This window comes from Lipophrys pholis (genome assembly GCF_963383615.2).
Source record: "Lipophrys pholis genome assembly, chromosome: 1".
Classification (NCBI taxonomy): domain Eukaryota; kingdom Metazoa; phylum Chordata; class Actinopteri; order Blenniiformes; family Blenniidae; genus Lipophrys; species Lipophrys pholis.
Genome location: NC_137635.1, coordinates 11262770 through 11284872, shown reverse-complemented (window position 1 = coordinate 11284872; position 22103 = coordinate 11262770). Strand labels below are relative to the sequence as shown.

At 41.2% G+C, this 22103-nt stretch overlaps 1 protein-coding gene across 1 annotated transcript in view; it reads left to right on the top strand.

Moving 5' to 3' along the window:
- Nucleotides 1–22103, top strand: part of LOC308109195 (ankyrin-1-like) — a gene marked incomplete at its 5' end in the record, with an annotated part of 105367 nt that overhangs the window by 20551 nt on the left and 62713 nt on the right. The window contains 6 exons of the mRNA XM_080462619.1: nucleotides 5582–5683; nucleotides 7542–7640; nucleotides 9513–9611; nucleotides 13895–13993; nucleotides 18357–18542; nucleotides 21805–21903. Of these exons, the coding sequence (XP_080318745.1) occupies nucleotides 5582–5683; nucleotides 7542–7640; nucleotides 9513–9611; nucleotides 13895–13993; nucleotides 18357–18542; nucleotides 21805–21903 (684 nt within the window). The remainder of the gene's footprint in view (nucleotides 1–5581; nucleotides 5684–7541; nucleotides 7641–9512; nucleotides 9612–13894; nucleotides 13994–18356; nucleotides 18543–21804; nucleotides 21904–22103) is intronic.

Sequence of the window (22103 nt, the reverse complement as noted above, 5' to 3'; positions counted from 1 at the left end):
GGTATTGACAATGTATTCGAGATGTACATCAACAACTAAAACTGGCTGCTGCGTTTTTTTCATTTTTCCCATGTGGGTTCTTGTAGAGTAACTTTAATAATAGTTTTACTGAAGCAAACTCAACGTGGGTCAACTTCCAATCTTGCCGTGTCCATCTAACTCTGTCCGCGTGCCAATGTCATTTGACAAGACGCTAAACCTTGAGGTAGGGTTGAGGATTCTGCATATTTATTTATTTTTTGGGGGGGTGTAAAATGCTTTGAGACTGCTGAAGTGCTGAAATTGTGCTGTGTCAGCAAAGTCCATTCACCATTTACACTGAAAGGCCCAAAGCCTGAAATCAAAGCAGGTCTTCTGCCACTATACCACCTAGAAATAACCTTTGAATCACATTAGATACCGAAGCTGATTTCAACTGTTGCATGATGTGTATCAGTCTGTCTGAATTTTACTGAACTGGGGGGGGGGGGGAAACAAACTCCGCCGGACTTCATGCTCTGTGAGCGCGGTGCTTTTTAAGAGGGTTGTGCTTTGAACTGCTTATACTGATAAGAGTGTGAATTATGAACGACCTTCCCTGCTGCCCCGTTGGATTTCAGAGGCCTGGCACGCGGCTTTCTAAACTCTTCACCGCTCCCCGACGCCAAAAAGCCTCACTGAGGGTTTTGATGTATGAACTTCGCCCAGTTTCATTTTAATGAGGTTCAAATCAGATTAGAGGGAAAACTATGAAAGATTCAGTTTTTTTATGTTTTTGTATATTTATAAACAACCGAATTCTGTGACTACTTATCACAGCAGCACTTGAAGTAAGAAACATACTGAATATAAATGTCTATTAAATATGGACGTGGGTGTGAGCTGTACGTTTTTTTTGATTACGCCACAAAGTTTTACAGCATTTGAATGGGGAGGGGTCACATTTGACAAACATTTTAGGTTGTTTTTTTTTGTTTTTGTCTGAATGATTCAGTGATTGAAAACGTGGAAGCGTTTCCAAAATTTGGATCCCGATATATTTGACCTCTAGTTAAAAAAAAAAAGCGGTCTGAAATACTGAATTGTGACTTTCATTAATAAAATTATGTTTGAAAAGCTCAAAATATGTTGGTTCACGTTCAAAAATCTAAAATATAAGGACGTATTACTGTGTGGTTAATTTTTGGGGGGGGGAAATAGTGAAGTTATGAGTTAATATTGACGGAGAATTCAATTTAACTGATGTTTTCATGCTTCAGCTGAAGAGCTCCACCCCTCAGCTCCGTTCAGATCAGTCTGTTTGTTTTCAGTGTGCATGTTGTTACAAATGAGACGAAGCTGCAGCTTTCTTTCATCCGTGTGCGTCAATTTCATCCGTCTAATTTCAGCAGGGATTTGTTGCCACAAGTGTTTAGAAAAAAGTTTGTTGTCAACTCAGTGTGTTGTTTGAGGACCTTCTTCTTCTATTGATGTAATTTATTGTCCATATGCTTGTTCTTGTATATCGGTACCTTAAAGGAAGTCCAGTCAGATTGTAACACAATTGTTGTTTTCAGTCATTAATCAGTTGAAAGGAATGAATGTCATATCGGAGTTGAACTTGGTTTAGCTTTATTTAGTTTTAGGATTTCGGTCTAAAATGTTTTTTTCTTCTGTTGGATGTGAACACACACACTTCTATCCATCAGGCTTCTTTATGGAACTGATCCCTGCTGGCTGTTGGGGGGGGGGGGACAAGAAACACGCAAACACATCATTCACATTAACACCTACATGGCAGTTGAAAGTCAGCAATTATCCTCACGTGCATGTTACCCGGAGAAACCTCACAGAACGACTCTGGAGTCCAGAGTCAAACCGAGATGAGAGTGAACCACTACCTCAAAAACCTCGGGATATTTCGTAATTTGTTGTGACTTTTAGAGCTTTCAATTACCTCAATACTTACGTCTTGCAAACCCAAAAATCTTCATTCAGTGTAATCACATTGTAAAGATTGAATACATTTATCTATTGTGAACAAGATCATGTTCTATATTTATACCTTTAAAAAACCCAAGTTGACTGGAACAAACCAAAATGAGGTTACAATCCATCAATGCTCTGCTGATATCTTCGTTTCTGGAGTCATCCGGACTGGCATTTTTTTTCAGATATTTTTTTCTCTCTCTGCAAGATGAAACAAGGAAAAGCTTGTAACACAGCATAGAGGCCATGAATATTACATCACGTCCACAAAGCGCTGCAGTGCAGCGTCGGTGACGCTCGGCTGTATCGGCGCTGCTCCGTAATGCCGACGTGTCGCAGCGGCTGCATGCGCACCCCGTCGTCCGGTAAGCCCTCTTCCTTCTGCCCCACAGAATCGGCGCTGACGCCAAACAACACACCGCCGGCCGGCGATGATGAACTCAGATAAGGTTCATTCACAGAGTGGGAAGTGAGCTCAGCGAGCAGCTTCAGCCAGTAATCTGCACACAATGAGAAAGATCATGATGCAGCGAGCCAGAGGAGACGAGTCTGTGACACGAGGCACCTCTGCACAACTGTTACACTCAATCTCCTTCACTGGCAGATGCAACGTCATCGTAGTGTTTCTGGATTAATATGTTGCACATGCTCCGGCAATTTGACCCACTGAAGAAATGAGAGTAGAGTCGTACAGAATCGAACATAACTTGGGTTAATATCCAGAATATAGAGCATCTTCCTCCTCTAACATCCAGATTATTGAGCATCGTTTTCTCTAACATCCAGATTATAGAGCATCTTCTCTAACATCCAGATTATAGAGCTTCTTCATCCTCTAACATCCAGATTATAGAGCATCTTCCCCATCCAACATCCAGATTATAGAGCATCTTCCTCACTAACATCCAGATTATAGAGCATCTTCCCCGCTAACATCCAGATCATAGAGCATCTTCCTCCATATAACATCCAGATTACAGAGCACCTTCCTCCCCCTAACGTCCAGATTATAGAGCATCTTTCTCCACTAACATTCGGATTATAATGCATCTCTTCCACTAACATCCATATTATAGAGCGTCTTCCTCCCTCTAACATCCAGATTATAGAGCATCTTTCTCGACTGACATCCAGATCATAGAGCATCTTCCTCCCTCTAACATCCAGATCATAGAGGATCGTCCTCCCTATAACATCCAGATTACAGAGCACCTTCCTCCCCCTAACGTCCAGATTATAGAGCATCTTTCTCCACTAACATTCGGATTATAATGCATCTTCTTCCACTAACATCCATATTATAGAGCGTCTTCCTCCCTCTAACATCCGGATTAGAGAGCATCTTCCTCCACTATCATCCAAATCATGTTTTACCTCTTTTGCTTGTCCACGTCATGTTTTCTTCCACGTCATTGCACCAGATTTCTTTCTAATGTGGGAAAGAACTAAGAAAAACTGCAGAAACAGAAACACAGGACACATAAAAGTGATGGACGTTACAGTGTTTCTGTCTGGTGCTTATAATCTGTCATTCAGCGCCAATAAAACATTATATTAAGAAGCCATCACCACAAATTTGCTGGAGATCATTTTTAAAAGTAGAAATGCTGTTAAACAGTTATCCAGGATTAAACACTACTGCATGAGTCGAACTGTAACTGTCTCTTCTTTTTTGGGGATTCATCCCTCGTGCACGAGTCAGAGCAGCGATATTAGATTTCCACCGTCGTCTTCAGTGCACAGAGTCAGGAGGCACGTGAGCAGTGGTAATTGGAGAGTGCATATCCTGTGTGGGCATGTGCTGGACTACATGGGTGTGGCAGACGGTCGCCCAGCACCACAATCATGAACACACACACACACACACACACACACACACACACACACACACACAAAGTACCCTCTTTTCTGTCCCTATTTGTTTTTGAATCTTTGTCTTCTACATCCCACCCTGCAGTCTGCCTCTTTTCCTACACAAACCTGCTTTTAGCAACATGGACACGCCCTGACACACACACACACACACACACAGACACACACACACACACACACACTAACACACACACACAGTCAGTTGCCTGTTTGTGGATCTCCAACTTTAGTTTTAATGGTGCATGGCAGCTTTCCTGTAAATTATCTCCCCTGAGAACCGTGTTCGTAACATGTAACATCGGTGAAACTGTCGGTGTTCCCGATCGTCAGGATTCAATCTAGCAGAAATCTGTTGGAAAGCAGTTTTCTATTTGTCTTTATAATGGATACTTCTGCTTGTGTGTAAGCTTTAAGCTTTCCTATCTTCTGTCTTGGAATAGTTTGCAAAGAAGCATTAATATTGTTCAATAAATTGAGTGTCAAAACACCGATACTTGGTTTTCATAAGAGGTTAATATGTCGACATATATGTTATTATGTTTGAATATTGTATGTTTTGTTGTTTTCTTTTGTCTTGGAATTACACATCCATGAAAATCCAAGCAATCAACATTCAACACTTTTAAGACTCGTCCCTCTTTTTAAGGTTAACACAAACACGCTCAAAGAGAAATGAAAGACAAAAAAGAAAAAGGTAAACAAACAATCAACTTATGAAAAACAATATGAAGGATTTTATTTTTTGGGTACAAGTACTGATAGATTCTGTGAATATAAGCATATTTTTTTTTAATATTGTGCTAAATTTGTTCTTCTGAAAGGAAAAGATTCATTCCTTCTTATAAACGTTATGGATTTCCTCAAACCAGTTTGTATTATCTATGCTGCTGCTCCCTTTAAATTGAAAACAAAAGTACTTCTTCAGTCCATCTAGCATTCAAATTTAAATATGAAATAGAATTGATCTTTTCCAAGATTTTTAATCTCCTTGTCTCTGCACAAATTTTTTTCCACTATTGCCTTCGTTACAGGCAAATTCAGATTTCGGATTCTGCGTCGTTGCTTTTCTTCAAATATCTTTGAGGGTCTTGTTTTAACGAACCATGTTTTCATGCTCCGGTGCGATAGTGCTCACCACTACACGCCTGTGTTACCTGAACAGGCAGCATGTTTCTTGCCTCCGCCCTGACTGCACAATAAACACAGTTTGTTGTCTACTTAGTCCGTCTGATGCAGCTCTTCCTGCGTGTGTCCCTGTTATGTAAACCTTCTTATCACACAGATAGTAAATCTCTGGGATTTGGCAGCCTGGTGATTCTTGGTGCGGTTTGGCTCACTTTGACCCGGCGGGCCTATCAAAGACACTTTTAGTCTCACTTCTGGAAATGTCGTCTTCTTCTTCAGCAGCTCTCAAAGGACTCACCACACGGAGTTTAACCTATTTTATTTTCTGCTAATAACATACAAGCCTCGAGGGGTTTACTTAACTTATCTCTCTGACACATAAATAAACGCTTCCGACTAATGTGAGGTTGTTTCCACGTATTTCCTAAGTGATAAACAGCCCAGAAGACGGAATTATTTCACATATTCAACTGGAATAATCCAGACCTATGTGCTGCTAAGCGTCTTTTTTGAAGTCGTTTTAATGGTTTTTGTAATTGCTTTTGCCTCTTATTTTCACACCGCGTCTGAAAGGATTCTTGTAATTGAGTGTTCCTCCTTTAATGTTTCTCTTCTCTTTCTTTCTTTCCCCCTTCAGACGGATGTAAACGCCTGTTATCTGCGAGCAGCTCGGGCGGGAAACCTTGAGAAGGCTTTGGACTACCTGAAGAACGGCGTCGACATTAATATTTGCAATCAGGTGAGTTCGTGGAAACACAATCCTTCATTAGGCATGTGGAAATATCCTGTAACTTGTTCGTCCCTATGTTTTCTTCTAACAGTTATAAAGCCAAGGAAATACTATAATATCAGACAATATAAGGCCCAGTAATGTTCTGATTATTGTGAAATGCATTATATATAAGTATTTATGTCTGTTTCTCTCTCAGAAAATTATTAGTTTTTTCCTAATAATTATTTAACCTGATGGTTCCATTTATCTACAAATATGAAAACCTATTCACTGTCCACAGAGACACGACTGCAAATGACTGAATCTATTTTTAATTAATGAATCTAGAAAGATTTATTAATAATAATAATAATAAATGTTATTATTATTTCATAATGATTATTATTATTGCTGTTGTTGTTGTTATTGGCCCCTTCACTCTCATTCAATGAGGACGTCTTATATAAGCCCCGCCCTACCAAAACCCTGTACCCAATCAGGGCAGGACAGGCGCAACGAAAACCCCAAGGTTTTTTGAAACAAATCAAATTACCAATCACCAAATTATACAAAAATAACTGGTGAGATCAACATGATAATATTTTAATTATAGACACAATACGTTATGTTTACCTTGCCCAAATTCCCCAATATATATAAATATTAACAATTATAAAAATACATCCTATAAAAACACACACACTCACACAGAGTTGGACCGAAGTCAAGTGTGTGAGGTGAGTTGCGCCGGAGTATTAGAGGAAGTTCCGACAGATTACTAGCTACAAGTGAAACGGGGAGCAGTTGGTACCATACGACCTGCCCAGAATGCTGTTAAATGCATAAGGGGGAGACTCGACGTCAAACACAAACTCCCAGGGTCCATAAACATTTCCAAACATTACGTTTCCCACGAGTCGGCACCAATCAGATTAACGTTGAGTCCATATTTAAATAACGAGTCTCCAAAAGTCTCACTTCACACTGTAAACATGCGTAGTTGTGTATAAATTCATTAACAATGAAAAATTCTTTTATTTTACCATCTTGTCGTACTGCAAAATCTCCTGTCCATTAGTATCCTACTAATTCTGACTTGACATGTCATAACTGTTCTCATAAACTCCTTTGTTCTCTCTGCTTGTTATTTTCATTAGGTTAATGTTTGTTGATGGGCAGGATTTCATATAAGCCCATCGAGCACCGTTTGCTTTCATTTCCTATATTTCTCTACTATATTCCTATTCTGTGCAAAAGTACATGTATGATATACGATCGTCATCTTTCATTGTGAATGTGCAACACTGCTATATTATCAACACTACGTTCCTGCATGTGTACATATGAAAAGATGTTACTTGTGTAAAAGAAAAGCACATTTAACAAAAAAAAAAAACATGCTGTTACTGGCAGAAAAATACTTATAGTATATAGAATATAGCTGATGGATTTGTTTTGTTTCTGATCTGATTTGCTGGTGAGTCGAATCCAGTTTTTTAGTTGGGGGCAAATAGGAGATATCTTCCTGCACCAACACATTTAATCAGAGTAATACTTCATCATCTTGCTGCAGTGTTGTTGTTTTTTCCCAGAAAAGCATACAGTGGGGATACACCAATAACACTTTTTTAATTTGAGTATGAGTACTAACCTTTAGCTACTTGCTTGTACTGATTATTGATACGAGAATGAAACTCAACAGAAACATTGTAACCTCTAGTGCAAACAGACCGAAACACACTGGATTTACGCTTAATTTTCTTCACTGAAATGTAGTAAATAAAGATGCTTTGCAGGTAAAAGTCGACAGGTAGACTATTCATGAGGCAGAAATATGATCTTCCCTTGATTCCGATGCCTCTTCTTCTGTGCTTTTCCCCTCCAGAATGGTCTGAATGCTCTGCATCTGGCCTCAAAGGAGGGCCATGTGGAAGTGGTGGCCGAGCTCATCAAGCAGGGCGCCAACGTGGACGCCGCCACAAAGGTGTGTGTGTGTGTGTGTGTGTGTGTGTGTGTGTGTGTGTGTGTGTGTGTGTGTGTGTGTGTGTGTGTGTGTGTGTGTGTGTGTGTGTGTGTGTGTGTGTGTGTGTGCGTGCGTGCGTGCGTGCGTGCGTGCGTGCGTGCGTGCGTGCGTGCGTGCGTGCGTGCGTGCACGACGCCCGGGAGTCACGTAAACACATGCACACAACCATTGTATGCATGGATTCACACCGACACACAGTTTGCTGCCTTTGCACCTTTTCCAAAGTCACATTGCTGAAGCGGCGCAGGAGGAGATGAGCGCTTAGTGTGTTAACATGACGGTAATTCATAACATGAAGGCTTGTTGGCTCAGTTTATGGATTTGAACCCTCTACTGGAGCAATGTACAGCAACACAGTAAATTATGTGTTTTATGTATAAAAATCTATATTTATATATTTTCACAAAACCAGACAATTACTACGGAAAACTTGTACAATCTCAACATAAAGCAAATTTTGATGACATTTTCTGATGCAAAATACAGTGAAATGTTCTCCTATTGTTGTTGCATTCTGGGTGTTTTTACAAACTCCTCCTGACAGCACGGCTTTGAGGCTAATGCCAGTTTACTATCTTTCATGGCAGCATCACCGATATCTCATCTGAAGTCTCAATGTTGTGTTGTGTCCACTACTCTTAAGAAATTTGTATAAAAACTATTTATATTCTCCTTGAAATTTGCTTGGTGGTCCAGTCGGATTGGAGGCTCTTGCTGGCCGGTTTTAGGATTAGGGTTGGCTGGTCACCATCATGCTTGATAAATTAAACAATTTGCTGAATTTTCTTTTTGTAAAAATAGTTTCTTAGACCATTCTTGCAACAAAAAAAATTCAAAATGGCAGCAATTCAGTGTGAATCCATGTGATCCATGTGTGTGTTTCTGGTGTTTTGAATTTGAGTATTATTACAGTGAGGTTATTTTAAAGTAAATGTAAGGTCCGTGATGGGATGCACATGCTCAGATGTGATACACAGCCAAAGCAGACACTGACCAGGCTGCAGCCTAATTCTATTTCTTCATCTGTGTTTGTATATTTGGTCCCTTGCATGCACAGAAATCAATGCCACGGTTCGTTTTTCCTGAGATAGAACTTTTCCAAATGTGGTAAAACACCGGGAAAATCCTGGTTCCAGTCTATGTTCGCCTAATAATTTCATATATTCAATTAATATTCAATATAAGAAAAAACAATTCGGCCCGCGTTGAAATGTGGTTTCTCTGTGTAGTGAAGTGGGGCGCAGCGTCAGTAAGCTGAGAATGAGTGGAATGAGTATGTATGTGTGCGCGTGTGTGCGTGTGTGGAATGACAACATGGCCACACCTGCTGCTCGACTGACACACATGCAACAGGTGCTCAGTGTGTGTTAACACTCCATCACACTCACTGCATCACACTTGCATGCATCGCATTGTTTTCAGCTTTGGTTAGACTGATAAAGCTCTAAAACTAGTAATTATTACAGTAAAGAAATGTGTTTTTCTTTGATTTTTGCAGTTGTTAGGATCCACTACTCTTGATTTGGATTCATACGTTTACTGGCTATGTAAACTTAAAAATCTGTAAATATATCATCCTTTTTGAGTAATACAGATGAAATTCGAACAAATACATAACACAGATTGCATGAGCCTCCACCATCCTTGTGAAGATTATTATTACTAACAAAACGGATTTAAATTACTTGTGTTGTACATGAACAGTATGCACACTGTGTTTCGTGTCGAGCCCGTTCAGACTACTTTCTCATATTTCCACTCGCACACGTCATCCATCCAAAACAAAGCGTAGAATGTGATCTATTGAAAGGCCTGCTGCTTCTGTTTGAACAGAAAGGAAACACCGCTCTGCACATAGCATCGCTCGCCGGACAGACGGACGTAGTGAAGGAGCTCGTCACCCACAGTGCCAACGTGAATGCACAATCCCAGGTAAAACACACACACACACACACACACACACACACACACACACACACACACACACACACACACACACACACACATACACACACACACACTGTTTATTCTTGTATATGCTACAAAATGGGGACCAGGGCAGGTTTTCAGCAAACAGAATGAGGACATTTATGAGAAGTGAGGACCATTTGGCAGCTCCTCACTCTGTTTTCAGGGAAAATCAGTCAGTAAGGCCTCCTTGGTAAAGAAAGAATTGCTTTTATCTGTTTCCTTATACAAAGAGCTGGCGACGCTGATTTGTGGAGAACTGGCCATGCGGTGTGTGTGCATGCTCTTTGATTTCAAGTGTCTCACATAAGAGTGTGTGAAATAATGTACAGCCAGGGGCGACTGGCCATTAGGGGCAGTAGCGGCTGACCCCCCCTGGTGTCGTCAGAAAGGACTGCATGCAAAGTATGTTATTAATTCTTTAAGATTGTCTACAATATTTTCTTGTCTCTGAATAAAACGTCCTCCTAAATTGCACATAATAAATCGCTGATTTAGGCACTGCTTCACAGGACCGGAGCGATTCGTCACAAATGCCAGCTTGTGAGCAGTGAGCGCTAACAAACTGTTAAGAATAAAAGATTATTTTGTTGATTACGAGTTTGAAACTCGTACATTGGCAGTGAAACTGGAGGTAACTGGTGGTCATATGGTGTTAAAGACTTTCAAAGTATCTCATGGTTGTCTAACTCTAGTAGTACAATTTTCATCTTCGAAATAGCAGACCCAGGTTCAATTGCCTTTCTTTTTTTTTTCTTTTTTTTTTTTTTCAGTTATTTTCAGTGCACAACCTTTTCACAGGATCAGTGCCTGTATGGTTGTCATAATGTTGTGGCAAAAAAGCTGTACACCCACTTTACTTTGGTATTCAGTGGTGTCACTAGACCTGAACTAAAGTCTTGCCCCACCATGTATTTCCATATACAAACGCCACTGTGGACAGCCCAATATGTACCAAGTACAACAATATCAGTATGTGTCTGGGATAGTGCCCAAAAGCATCGCAAAGTGTGTATATTTGTATATTGTGTGACTGTGGGGACAAAGTTTGAGGTCTCCATGAGGGCAGTCATTACATTTATAAGTGAAAATGTGTTTTAGATCTCGGCTGAAGTCGTGATGTGGTAAAGGTTCTGGTGATATGCGTTTATAGTGTTTCTGTAGAAAATCACTGTCATGTCCTCATAAAGCATCGAAACAGCGTGTGTGTGTTTGTGCTGTGTCAGCGGTTCTCTGCAGTGCAGATCCAGTCATTTTCAATAGTCAGCCACACACACACACACACACACACACACACACACACACACACACACACACACACACACACACACACACACACACACACACACACACACACACACACACACACACACACACACACACACACGGGACTTGTTACCACAGCAACCAGAGTGATGATAATGTGATCTGGTTGGCCGGAGCTGTTGAGAGGAAGAAAACTCAGTGTATTTTGATGAGTTGTGTCCTTCAGATCTTTGCCGGAACGTCATTTCTTCAAACAGTCGGTTAACTTTATTTTATCATGTATTATTAGAATATTTGTAATGACTTGTAATGGATCATGTGTTACAGATAATAACCACATTTTACCAATATCAATATTTTGTCATATATAAGAAAGCATCTCGTGAATTTGAACAGTCTTTCTGTTTGTTTCAGGGCAAAACATTTTTGTTGTATAATTAAGTTCTATGAAATATTTAAATTAAACTATTTCCTGGTAATATTCATGCCTCATCCATCCACCACTCATCCATTGCCCGCTGCAGATTGGCTGCGTTAAGCCTAAAGACTTTTTTTTTTTTTTTTTTTCTTTTTCGCCCTTGTCCTGTTCGGCAGCTTGGGCCAACAATATGATGTGATTGAGAGCCTTCGGAGTCAGAACAGATTTTGGTCTTGCAACAGGGAGAGACCTGGAGTCTCCTCCTGTTGCCTTCTCCGTCAGAAGATGGCATGGCTGCCGTACACGACCGGGGGGGAACGCTTAAAGAGAGAGAGAAGAGAAAAGAGAGAAAAAGGTTGAGGAAGGAGGGAGGAGGGGGGAGGGGGTAGGGGGATAACATACAATATCCTTGTTGTGCTACATATATTATTTGCAGTTATCACACTGATCCAAATATTTTCCAACTGTTTTTGGATTAAACCAGCCTGAGCTGCTCTATCTAGACAGTAAAAGGATTTCTTAGATTAACCAGCCTGAGCAGCTCTATCTAGACAGTAACGTGAAGCAGGAACATGAATTAACAAAGAGGTGACAACAAAAGAGGAACATGATTTTTAAAGTTTGAGCAAATGATGATAGAGAACAAGCAACTTCAGAAGCACCTTTCGTGAGGAGTGGAAGTGTGTGTGTGTGTGTGTGTGTGTGTGTGTGTGTGTGTGTGTGTGTGTGTGTGTGTGTGTGTGTGTGTGTGTGTGTGTGTGTGTGTGTGGTTTGTCCACTGGGTGGGACCGGAACTGCTGTGGGGGGACCCGTGGCGAGACCCCGGGGTCCGAGGCCATCGGGTTAAGCCTAAAGACAGCACACCAATTATTTATATCGGCTCACTGTTGTTTATCGGACAAAACCTTTGTTGCATTTTGATGTTTCCGTTTACCTCGAAACGGCTGATTCTGCTTTGACGGTTGATATATTGTGCATTCCTATGTACTAGTATACGGTCAGTCAGAATTTTTTATTTTATTTTTTTCCCATCAACGTAAATTTGATTCAAATGAAATGATGGGTAGTAAACAAACCACAATCTGCTTTCTGATCACTGGAGCCAGGATCTAATTCAGAAACGTTGTGGTGCTTGAACATATCTGATTGGACGACTTCCCATTCATTGTTTTTTCTCTGCAGCTGTGCGTCGACTGTTTGTCCTCATTTGTTTTCATTGATCAAATCGAGGACTCGAGCGTTTTTGTTCCCGCTTTGCTACGAGGGCTCGTCTCCACTTTCACTGCTTTTCTGTTCATTTGTCATTAACTTTTCTCTTCATCGCGAGCCTGATCTGCATAAAACTCCACAAACTCCAGTTTGTGGTGGTCCTGTGGAGTAAAGGTCCGCAGTACTATTGGCCTATATTGAAGTTAATGTGCCAGGCTTCAAATCTTTTGGAAAAAAATTGTTTTTTTTACACCAAACACAGCCTGACTTCATCAAATATTTGCTGCCGGGACACGGCAGTAAGTTAAAAGAACAAAGCAGAGGTGTTTGTCTTTTATTTTAGTCTCTTGTGTTGCGAGCTTTTTTCCCCTGCTCTTCTGTTGCACGCACTCACGAATGGAGAGCTCCCGTGAACTTCAGCTGCAGCTCAGGTTTTATCTCGGTTATCAGGTGTGGGGAATGTTGGAAGGTGACAGCATGCTCGGCCTGGGAGGGCGGAGGGATGAGCGCGTCTACTGGGTGAAAGAAATGCTTTGAGGTCGTCCAGATTGAAATTATGATCCATGCGTCAACGTTTGCGCGCAGATTTTTGGGGTACCTGTGTTTGGACCCGGTTGAGGTCGAGGAGGGTTCATAGGTGTTGCAGGAGATGGAGCTGCCAGGGGGAGAAAGAGGGTGGTGGTGTAGCAGCAGGAGGTGCAGGGCATGCTCGCCATATTTGCTGCTTGTATCCTAATTCCAACCTGTTTCGTTAATCTGCTGATGGATGATGATGAGGCAAATTCAAGGACCTTTATCGAAGAAGAGAAATCTCGCCAGTTAAAATGACCTCTTCATTAAATTAATGCAGAAAACCGGTGAATTCAATATCGCCTTCGAGCACTCTTGTATATGGATTTTTAACAATGACCTGATGCTGACAGAGATATTAATGGATTAGATCAGACCGCACGCCCCCTCTTCGGACTCTACTGCACAGTTTTTAATTTCTCATTGAAGTAACAATGTTATTCTCCAATGCCTGTTAAAAAAAAAATGCTTTGCTACATGCTTTGTGCTTTTACTAAATCACTTTTCAGCCTTCACTAGATTAAGATTCAATTTAATTTAAGAGTTTATTTGCGAAGCACAATGGGACAAGTGACGGTGCTATATAAGGGCAGCAGGCAACAACAATAAAAGTTATTCAATTAAAAGAATGTTCAGCGCTACAGTTTGTGTAGTTCAGCAATTTGAAAATCCAGATAAGTGCAGATATTTCTTACAATTCGACAAACTTTGCAGAAGATGTCATTTCATGGGCTCGACTCACACAAAAAAACGATAACGATTTTCTTTTGTTTTTGTTCTCCAGAATGGCTTCACTCCACTCTACATGGCTGCACAGGAGAACCACATGGATGTGGTGCAGTTCCTGTTGGACCACGGCTCCAGTCAGAGCATCGCCACAGAGGTGACACACACACTCACACTCACACACACACACACACGCACACACACACGCACGCACGCACGCACGCACGCACGCACGCACGCACGCACGCACGCACGCACGCACACACGCACAGACATATACTTTAGATTTAATGACTGTTTGCTCACATGAGCCACTCGCAGTCTAATAGCTGCCCTTTGTAAGGCCTCATTTATCCTCCCTGCAATTACACTGCAACATCACGACCAGCGCTTTCAGAGCTGCAGACGCTAACGAGCATTCTACTACCACTGATTCGTTTACGGGATAATCCATCTAATGTTTGTCAAGACGAGAAAACATTTCTATAAATCAGAATGTTATTGAGACAATGTAAAAAAAAAAAAACTGAGTGACTGAATGAGGAAGAGTCGGCAGCAGCAGCGAGTGACCTTGGCTGTTCAGACGTCTACAAATGGGGGAGAGAGTGACGTTACAGGAGGCTGACATCTGTGGCATGAGCCAGAGCTTCAGTCTGACAGTGTGTCACAACCGTCCATCTGCAGCAGAACAGCAGAGCGCTGACCGTCGGTCCTGCAGGACGACAGAGTTTAGATCAGTGAGAGCACATCAGACAATGACCATCACAATAGTGTGTATACGCTATCTTGTTTGGAGAATCGTCCACTCGTTTTTGAGGACGCACGCAGTGCACTGGTTAATATTTTCTCCTCATTGTGGTTAGGTCTGTTATCTCTGTTCGGCCTGTCTTTACATTGGTTTTCCAGAGATACTTCCTCACGCACTGGTGTGGTTGAGAGTGTGTTTGTCCTGTGATGTCTCAGCTGATCAGCTGCAGCCCCCTGACTTTAGAGAAGGCAATATAGAAGATGAATGGATGGACACTTACTGTAAACCAAAGTTTCCCTGAAGCTCTAACGATTGCTTCGAAGCAAGGCCACAAATCTCTTTCACATTATGAGAATTATTAGTTGCGCAGCCATGCGAGCCTCCACCGGCTGACACAAACTGGCGATTAAGCTTCAAGCTCCGCTACACACCAGGGTCCATTCATAGTCTTGTAAAATTAACTTTGGATTTGTTTAAAGAGCAGATCAATGCATGTTCTATGTTAAATCGGTACATTTATGGCATTACTTGAACCAGTTCTTCCATTCGGCGTAGGATTTATCGTGACCTCACGTAATATCGAAGGTGCAGCTTAACATTAGTGAACATGCCATAGAAAAGAAAATATCTTTTCTGACATTTATGGGCCTTTCACATTCAGATAGTCCAGGACTCGGTTTACTTGGGAGGGAGGGGGGGCCGAGAAATTTCCCACCTTCATTCTGGGTGTTTTTACACCCTGTTTTCTTTAAAAAAAAATAAAAAAAAATCGACTTTGATATATAATTTCTATATTTCATCATCTTTCGAGTCGTGGTTGCAGCAGGAAGGAAATCACACATAAAAAACAATTTTAGGCTTCATGTTTGAATGACTTGCTGCTAAAGGGAGCAGCCAAATTGAAAGTCATCCCACTTCTGTGCTTAAAGAAAAAAAAAAAAAACACTTCACATTATATTTAGGAATGTTTCTCTTGTTTCTGAGGCGTCACGATCAATCGGCTCCTGTGGTGGAACAATGCAGAGTTTCAGGGTTTGACGTGAGCTCCTTCTATCTGTGTCAGAGCTGTTTATAAACCTGCCTCATCCTCCTTTTGTCTGCCTCCTCCTCTCCTCCCTGTTTTCCGGTTTCCTGCCCGTCTCCTGCTTTCTGCCTCCCTTCGTTCTCCTCCAGTGGGAGACTCAGTGAATTATTCATGTGGGGAAATATATGTATGTTTGAAGTGACTCCTGCTGTTTAATAATTCATGTTTTACCCCTTCACTACTAGATTGACCGGATGTATTTCGATTTATGGCCGTAACTTAAAAAGTCTAATTTGTCAGTGTTTCTGTGCATTTTTTCAAGGTCACTTTTAATATTTGCAGTCTTAAGATTGTTTATCAGAATCTCTTTATTAATCTCTGGGAGAAATTCTTTAATTTTGATGATACTGTTACAAATGTGTGTCGTGCTGTTGACATTGAGATACTGCGATCTATTTATTTGACCACCAGGGGCACATTTAGTCTGTCTTTTGACGTGAGTCGTTCATGTGGTCAGGATTACTACACAGATGTCGAAATGTGTCGACATTAAAGATCATTTCTAGATTTTAACAAGTTATTCTGATCATAATATGAGCTGGCCGACTGTATTTTTGAGTCCCTGCTACATGAGGCCAAATGTTTTATGCCTTTGAAGATGTAAACAGCAAAATAAAACTCTACTATGATCTGGAAGCTGTAAAGCACCCGGTGAAGTGAGTTTGACCATCCTGGTCCAGATATTCTGGCTCTGAGAAGTGAACATGTCAGTCCAGTCAGCGGTGAAGTGACGGGATTAAAAGGGTTAACCAGTTCAGAGGAGCACATGGTAGCAATTTTCAATCCTTTGTTTGCACTTGACCTTGTTTTTTTGTTGTTTTTTTTATCATCAAACAAAATACAAAACACGTTGTTTACAACATCGTATTCATCATTTCCATCTACATTTCATTTTGTTTGTTCTTATTTAGATCAGAATATGAAGTATCTCGAGCTGGGTGGTTATTGAATGGCTCTTCTTCTGGTCAGGGAGAATTCTGCTGTGTCACCGCAGGTTTTAAAGATTGACACTCCTTTTTAGGGCCTTTTGTTTGCCGTCGTCCCCCCCCCCCCGAGGTATTTTTAGGACATGAAAGTGGTTTTGTATCCTCTCCTGCATCTGTAACGACGCAGATGAAAGAGGAACGAGGAGCTGTGGGACGACTTCAGGCTCCTAGAATCCATAAAGAGGATAAATTTGTTCATTGGAATCTGTGCGTGTCCCATGGGACTGGGTGTGTGTCTCGCAGACATGCCGGTGGATCAGATTACGAGCGTGTGCGTGAGTGCGTGCGTGTGTTTGTGTGTTTGTATAGCCGACGTCGGCTGCACAATTTTGTGGATGAGCATTGCAGATCTCCGCGGGGAGCTGCTGCTTTGATGTGTGGGTGTGCAGAGATGCTGAGTTAGTTTTTATGCAGACAGTTGGCATCCTGTGTAAACACACACACACACACACACACACAAACACGGGCCCACACATTGTTGACATGAAGCAATGGTTTTCAGTAGGTCTGCGCGAAGCCTTATTCCAGCCTATTTCTTTATTTTATGATTCCTGTAATTAGTTGTAGAGCATTTAAAATGACGTTTGCAACCTTTTCTGAATACTTCAGCATCTAAATAGCACGAGAACAACTGTGCTCTTTTGTTGTTTGTAGATCCCAACAGCCTAAAACATCAGGAAGTGCCTTTTTTCAACCACAACTAACCAATTAGCGTCAATCGAGTGTTGAAGTTGACATAATCTCAACTAAGCTCATAACGGAAACTTTAACTGTGAATGTCTTTCATCGCTGTAGAGTCCAGGGGGGTCCCATCAGTGACCAAGTCAGAAAAACAGCAATGAACATAGATAGAAATGTAATTTTTCCCTCGTGCAATTTCACGTGTTTTAATGTCCTTTATTGATAATTGCAGTGAGAGGTGAGAGAAAACCCATCCAACATATTGTTTCCCTGCTGTTTTCTCTTTTCCGCAATAAAATTAAAAGTGCCTTTTTAAAAAATACATCACATATAGTTTTCAGAGATATTTTAATGATGAAATTTTAATCTGGTCTTTTTTTCAATTAAAAATAGTGACTCTCTAATAAACACCTGCTGGCAGCAGGAAGTTAAACGTTTAACAGTAGGGTTAAAATGAAGAATAAATGAATAAAAGTCGTTCTTAAGATAAAGGTAATATGTGTAAAATCTGTTGTTTCATTGAAAGTCCGAGCAAATACCATGATTTCCGGACTATTGAGCGCACCTGAATATAAATGAAGAAAAAGAAAGGTCTGAATTACGTGATGCACCTGAATGCATTGCCCGTGTATTGGCAGCATGACGCTCATTAACCAGTAAAAATTCTTAAATTAGCAGTGTCATTGTTTAAGCTGCAGGGCTCAAAGTGGCTTATAGTCTGGAAATTACAGTAACAGTGTTTTAAGTCCCCATAATGACTGTTGCCAGTTTAAGTTCCCAGTGAAAAAATCTTTCTAAACAAACACAATGTGTTGGTAAATAGATTTCACTTACACAGCATTTTGTTTCAGCTGTGTTCGTTTCTAACCTCTTTGTTTCTTGTTCATGTAAACGGGACAATCGGATCTCTCAATGATGTGGACAACATGTGACCCTAAACCCTTTGAGGCTGCTTCGTGGTGAAGTAAAGTCCAGTTCTGATCATGATGTTGACTTCCTTTGTGTTTGTGGTGCCTCTCAGGACGGCTTCACTCCCCTGGCGGTGGCGCTGCAGCAGGGCCACGATCAGGTGGTTTCCCTCCTACTGGAGAACGACACCAAGGGGAAGGTCCGGCTCCCGGCGCTGCACATCGCCGCCCGGAAGGACGACACCAAGGCGGCGGCCCTCCTCCTCCAGAACGACCACAACGCCGACGTGGAGTCCAAGGTACGCTCCTCTACCAGCCCCAACTCCTGGAGATCACACACGATCGAGCGGCGCATTGCTAGGGAACGGTTCTGACTCAAGAAGATGAATTTCATGCAATTACAAGCTCCAGAAGGGAGATTTTTCCACATCTGTATGAAATTGTTCTGTTTACAGGATTACATGTTATTGGATTACGTTCAGTTTTTTAAAGAGTTTAAAAAGGCATAGGTCACAAGCCAAAATGGGAAATTATATAGTTTATTCAGGATTTTTGATAAATTAAAGATACTTATAACTCTTGCAGAGGCCAGATATTCCAGACCACAATAAATCTCCATTTTTCCTTTAAGATTGTCTTTTTTATTTTATTTTAAACACAAATTAAGGATTCATTTATCGTTACTTATCAGACCAAATCAATCCAGATTGTTTGGTTTTCGGGTGCAGAAGAGATGAAAACACAGTGAGGGCGAGGAGGTGCAGTCGGCCATCCCGGTTGTGTTTGTACTTCTGTGTGGTTTGTTTTCATGACCTACAGACACATCGTCACCCATCCTACAGCTTGGTGCGACCATGGTGTTGCTGTTGTAGTTGTTGTGGTGCACTAACCACCCCCATTCTCTCCTCCCTCCTCCCTCCTCCCTCCTCCTCGTCCTGGTATTTGTTCCTTTTTTTCACCCTGCTGATCCCCCCCCTCCCCTCCCTACTTTCCCTTCTAGATGATGGTGAATAGAACAACAGAGGTACTTCTCTCCTCTCCTCTCCTCTCCTCTCCTCTCTCCCTCGTCCTCTTCCTCATCGTCCCCTCATGATCTCTCCATTGCAAAGCCTTCTGTCTGCTGGCATGAACGCACAATGCTGGCATGAATGCTTTTGCTGCAGCTGACGGCTCCTCACCCGTGTGCTTGTTTTTAAACCCGCATCGCTTTGTGTGTACGCCAAGGCTTTGCCGCTTTCGGACAGAAATAAAGTTCATATTATCGGAGAGAGGAGAGTAGACGCTCATCGTGGACACACCTTCAAGTAGATCTTGCAGTTGCACGACGGGGTGTGGAACTCAACAATAAGGGTGTGTTTCAGTGTTTACTCTCAGCTTCCATTGTGACGTTCTTCCGAAGCACATTCAGGACACGATCAAGTGATTTATTTATTTATTTGTTTATTTTGTAGTGGATGATTTGTGTCTTCAATGGCGCATCAACTAGCTGTGAAAACTCTAAATTAACGGTATGATGAAGGAGAAGGTGTGGTTTAACACCACCATGTAAGATGTTATTGAACGCATGTGACTGTTAATCTCATCCAACACGACAGACGTGGCATTAAAATTGCAGATTACTTTTGGGGGTTTTTTCCTCATGAGTTTAGCGGTTTTGGTGCAGTTCTGACTAAAACATACTATTCTGATGTTGGTCCACGCTTTGCAACAGCTTCAACTGTTCCCGGAAGGTTTTCCACACGGTTTAGGAATGTGTTTATGGGAATTTTTGAGCATGCAGCAGCTGCTCGGCCATGGAAACCCTCCACGAAGTGCTCTAATCACTGTTCCCTGAGCTAATCTGAGCGTCACATGAAGTCTGGAGCTCCGGAGCTGTTGACTGCAGAAAGTTGGCTTGTGGAGCAACAGCTGATGTAAAATTCTGCATGAATGTCCATATGTGATGAAAGGAGATTTACCATTTTAAAAAAAGGGACATCAGATAAACGAAGACAAAATAAAACATAAACTTTAATACAGAAAAAAAAATCCACTTGTTGTTTTAAAATGTATCTACTAAATGTACCAATGCAGAAAAAAGAGAAGGGCAGAGTGCTTGGTGTGAAACAACCATTGTGCAGTGTGGGTGTGACGAGTTCATATTTTTTACTTTTAATGAGTTTGGTTGAATCTGGATTTCCTTTATTGACATAATTTAACTGGTTAGCAGCTCGTTAGAGGGTTTGACTTTTACTGAAAGTATAAATTGCAGGCGTGTAAGCGCCGATCCTGCCAAAACACCAAGCAAATGGTGAAAATCTCAAAGAAAACGTTGATTTCTGGACTTTTGATTTTGTTTATTTTGACATTTCATTGTATTTTACAGCATTTAATTTGGTTTTATGTAGATATTTTTGTCATTTTCTGTATTATTTGCTTGGTTATTGTGAAGATATAGACATATTCATTATGCACACGCCGACGCAGCATCCTGAAATATTTACTCTGGTCTTGCATTTAAAAAATTTTACAATATGATTTCAAAAAGCTTCTTTAAATAATATTTCTCCTACGTTTACATTCTCTTTATTGCTTATTTGATGTCCTTTCAGGTATTAAACAGTTGTATTTATTGTCTACTCATTGAGTCTCTTCCTGCTTATTAAATAAAATCTGCTTGACAGGAACTTGTCCTAAATGTCAGAACTTTGACTTTTCTCATCTTCCATGAATGTCTCTGTTACAGACGGCATGTAAAGCTGCAAACGTTCAAAGAAAAATGCTCATTAAATATTGATTGCACCCATTTGTTTGTATTTTGAGAGTACGCAAGAGTTTGATGCCCAAGGAAACTAAAAAAAAATTACATAACATTCATCCACTGAAGCTGGATCGTTCAGGATTATCCCAATTATTTATGTTTTCAATTTGCGAAGTCAAACTTGTGAGATAGTATTTGAAGTGGATTTTCCCCGACCGCGTTTTAACTGAAGTAGCTGCACGCTCACCTGCATGTGTGGGTTTGTGTTTCCCTGTCGGGTGAAAACGTCGCAGACTAACAGAGTTCGATGAAAACTCTTTGTATTTAAATGTCTCGTGCGCATTTCTTTGGGGGCCGTTTTCATTCGACAGGCTTACGTTCGCTTCCACTGCAAATCTGACCGCACACCGACCCTGATAACTGCACACGAGAAGTTGAAGTGAACCCTCAGTGGCCACTTTATTAGGTACATTTGTAAAGTCGTCCGGTGAAGTATTAGTTTTGATTATACGTGTTCTGCAGCGGTTGCAGTGTTAAAGTTAGAGAAATGAACGCTTCATGGCTTCGATTGTCTGGATTTACTCAATAAAGTGGCCATTGATGGTGAAAGCAGCACTTTTCATAAAAATTAAAAAAAAAAAACTTGGATTCTGAAAGCATGTTTGACTTAATGTGCTGCTTCTGGCTCGCTGCTGTGTGTAGTGTAATGTCCCATCATGCTTTGCTCATAACTCACGGTTCCTCTATATATATATATTTTTTTTTTAAATCATTTTATCTCAATTAATTTAGTTTTTCTGTTTGTTTCTCGTCTCACTCAGAGCGGCTTCACCCCTCTTCACATCGCGGCTCATTATGGAAACATCAACGTCGCAACGCTGCTGCTGAACCGAGGAGCCGCCGTGGACTTCAAGGCCAGGGTGGGCACACACACACACACACACACACACACACACACACACACACACACACACACACACACACACACACACACACCTGCGCTCGTCAAATCAGCTTTACAAAATGTGATATTTGATGCTGTTCAAACAGGAGATGTGTGTTTTGTGCTGGATGTGAATGAATGTATACAAGAGTGTTTACTTTCAGTTTCATCAAAACA